The 3,551-nt window shown below is 29.3% G+C and overlaps 1 protein-coding gene across 3 annotated transcripts in view; it reads left to right on the plus strand.

Moving 5' to 3' along the window:
- Positions 1 to 3,551, plus strand: part of PTPRQ (protein tyrosine phosphatase, receptor type Q) — a 179,937-nt gene that overhangs the window by 128,349 nt on the left and 48,037 nt on the right. For all 3 annotated transcript variants that reach the window (XM_023521148.1, XM_023521153.1, XM_023521158.1), the window contains exons 33-35: positions 310 to 468; positions 962 to 1,184; positions 2,869 to 2,942. In XM_023521148.1, coding sequence (XP_023376916.1) covers positions 310 to 468; positions 962 to 1,184; positions 2,869 to 2,942 — 456 coding nt within the window. The remainder of the gene's footprint in view (positions 1 to 309; positions 469 to 961; positions 1,185 to 2,868; positions 2,943 to 3,551) is intronic.

Raw genomic sequence — 3,551 nt, forward strand, 5'->3', positions numbered from 1 at the left:
ATATAATTATATTTGGGTGAGAGCATATATAATTTTATTTTATTTAATATGTGAAGAAAAATCAGATTCCCAAAAAATCACATCTGGGCCCCATTATCTCAGGAAAGTCTCAAATATGTAATTATAACACCAGGAAATAATAATTGGCAAATACTTGCTGTATCCAAGAGAAACTGTTTCATTTGTCATTTATATTTGTCATCACTTTATCTGTAAATTACCTACATGAAATAAAAATTTTAAATATTTTTTCTTCTCTTCAGATACGACAAAAAATCAATTATAATGATATTTCTTCTTTGTTTATAGCTCCAGCACGACCAAAAACCAAACCAACCCCTATTTATGATGCCACAGGAAGATTGCTTGTGACTTCAACAACAATTACAATCAGAATGCCAATATGTTACTACAATGATAATCATGGACCAATTAAAAATGTACAAGTGCTTGTAGCAGAAGCTGGAGGTATCACCAAATGTCAACTTATCTTCTTAAACAGTAAAGTGTGAATCACTGAATGGTGTAGAAATTTCAGTTCAAAATTAGTAACATAAGATTGACTCTGATTATCACACAACTCGAGCTTAATAGATTGTCAATATTATCATTAATTATACTAATAATTTATTTATACCTAAACTATTTTACCAAAATAAGAGAAGGCATAGTTAGAATTTGTGATTTATTTATTCCATATGCTAGGAGGATTGTCTTAATTTTAACTAGAAGAAGTCTTGGTAGTTTCTTTAGAGGTGTGAACAAGAGTATTACCCTTGACTGAGTGATGTTTTTTCTCTACCTGGATATCCAGGTAAGTCAGCTGAATCATCCCTGGTGGTTCATAGAATGAGAGATATTGCATACAGATTTTCCTCATGCAATTATAAAGACATCTTTTACAAATGTGAAAGTACATTTATATATTACTTGTAATCATCATTCTTTTTTCTGAAAATAGCGCAGCATGATGGAAATGTAACAAAGTGGTATGATGCATATTTTAATAAACCAAGGCCATATTTTACAAATGAAGGCTTTCCTAACCCTCCATGTATGGAAGGAAAGACAAAGTTCAGTGGAAATGAAGAAATCTATATCATAGGTGCTGATCATGCATGTATGATTCCTGGCAATGAAGACAAAATTTGCAATGGACCTCTGAAACCAAAAAAGCAATATTTGTAAGTGTGATTTATACCTACCATGCATCATGTTAGCAAGCTAGTTGACATCTTTCATCCATCCATCCACTTATCTTTTCATCTTTGCAGTAAGCACTGAGCATCCATCACGTATTGTGAACTGATCTTTTATGCCTTAAGAATGTAAAGATCAACAAGGCATTGTCCTCATATTCCATGACATATAGTTTTATGGAAAAGCAGGCAAACCTAAACATAATTATGTTTGATCAGATAAGTGATATAAGGTCAATATAATATAAAAAATGTGCAATCAGAGAATATAGATAAGAGACCTTAATTCTTTACGTAGAGGACAATGAGACTAATGTATATAATATTTTGTGTTTTTCACTCATTGTTTTTGCCATATATGCTAATGATAGTTTAGAAACACTGTCATAGTCTTTTCATTAATAATGGCTTCAGTTTATCTCATTCATAGCAATAATTTTCTGCTCTTTATGCTATCAAACATCTGAATGAATGCTTGATAGCTTTACGACTCACTTTAATATTTGATATTTCATAGATCCTAATAATTAAATATCATACTAAAAGTCAATGCTGATATTTTGGCTTTATTAAATTCTAAGCTAAATGGATTGTTTTTTCTATTAAATTGACTTATTTTGTGTCATAGACTACAATTTTTTAAAATCTTAAATTATTTGATTTTCAAAATACAATTTTTCCTGCTTAATATGAAAAATGCAGCTAGTTTCATCTTTGCCTGTTAATTAAATCAGTATCAAACGCTTTATAAATGTCCTAGGCAAAATTAACATTAGAAAAGTTAGAGAAGTTAGGCATTAAAAAAAAAGTATGCTCTACCATCTATTATCAACTATAGTTACTTTGGTTACTAAGTTATTGCCTGAAACTTAATTATCATACATATGACAGTTATGAAAAAGGTATATCACAAAGTTTCATATCTATTCAAATATTTTTATTTGCATATTTTTTCAAAACAGACTCTTCATTATAATCACAATAAAATCATAAGAATTTGAAAATAGTAGAGATTAAATTATGCATTGTAATTTTTTAATGTAAACTGGTTATATATTTTTAAATGCCTGAATTTCTATAGTTTTTAAATAAGGTGTTCGAGTTGTCTCTGTGGATGTCAGAAACACCCAGTGATTTTTAAGACTGATTCTCTCCTCCAGCCTTTTCTATTTCATATGTCATAAAAGCACAGAAAGTGAAAATACAGCTGTGCACACACGGAATTAAAAAGTATTGTTCTCAGTTGTATACATAGGAAAAAGATGGTCTACGTGACCATTCTAAATCTGGTTCACCAGTATTTTCAAAGGTGGTTGATGTACTTTGGTTATTATGCTTTACATTTTTAAAATATGTTTGTGCAACACACTTTCACAGAGACATTAAATTATTTCATCCAAACAAATCTGTTAGGGAGCTGCTGACTGCTTTTGAGTCCACCCAAATTCTTAATCACTCTCTCAAGTTCAAGAGGTCCATATATAGGATAATTATTCATCTCACATAAAGATAGTTTATATTTGTCCTGACGGTGAATGAATTCCAAGTTTACATCTTGTAAATCCATTTTTTTCTTGAATAAAAATGTTTGTTTTTAATAGCTATTTATTAAATTATTCGTAGAAAATTCATACAAGTTATTGGTTTCTATTTTTTTTCTATTTCATAGATTTAAATTTAGAGCCACAAATGTCATGGGACAATTTACTGACTCTGATTATTCTGACCCTATTAAGACTTTAGGTAAGACGTGTTTTGCAATTTACTTTCATTTATACTCAACATGCTAATCACTGTGCAACATTCATTAGTAAATGTATTAATCCATGACTGAATGTCCTCAAGTATAAATTCATTTCAAGGTTAATTAACCTAAGAAAAAAATTGTATTTTTTTAAATATTCTTTTAACAGATATATATTCTATCCATTCAAATCTGTACATAGATTTTGATATGGTATTGGTTCTATGCTGATGTATATTAACATTATACTAAGCAAATATTTATTTATCAGTTTAATAGACACTTATAGTAAAATATTTTTACCTAATAAAAATGAAAAATGCTTATGAAAATTTTTCTGAAATAATCTTAAAAACTAGGAGCTTGTTGGTCCTCTTTAATTTCATTTTCTTTCTTTCAATTACATCCACCGATCAGGATTGAATAAAACACAAACATGGATTGAAATTTAGTCAGATGCAAATATATTTCTTTCCTCCTCCTCCTCCTTCTTCTCTGTCATCACCATCATCATATCTAACATTAAATATTCTGTGCCAGGCACACTTTTAGTTCTTTGTATGTATTTACTTGATGGGCTCTTTATCTATCCTTTAATTTAGGTCAGT

The sequence above is a fragment of the Pteropus vampyrus genome, unplaced genomic scaffold (genome assembly GCF_000151845.1).
Source record: "Pteropus vampyrus isolate Shadow unplaced genomic scaffold, Pvam_2.0 Scaffold9, whole genome shotgun sequence".
Taxonomy (NCBI): domain Eukaryota; kingdom Metazoa; phylum Chordata; class Mammalia; order Chiroptera; family Pteropodidae; genus Pteropus; species Pteropus vampyrus.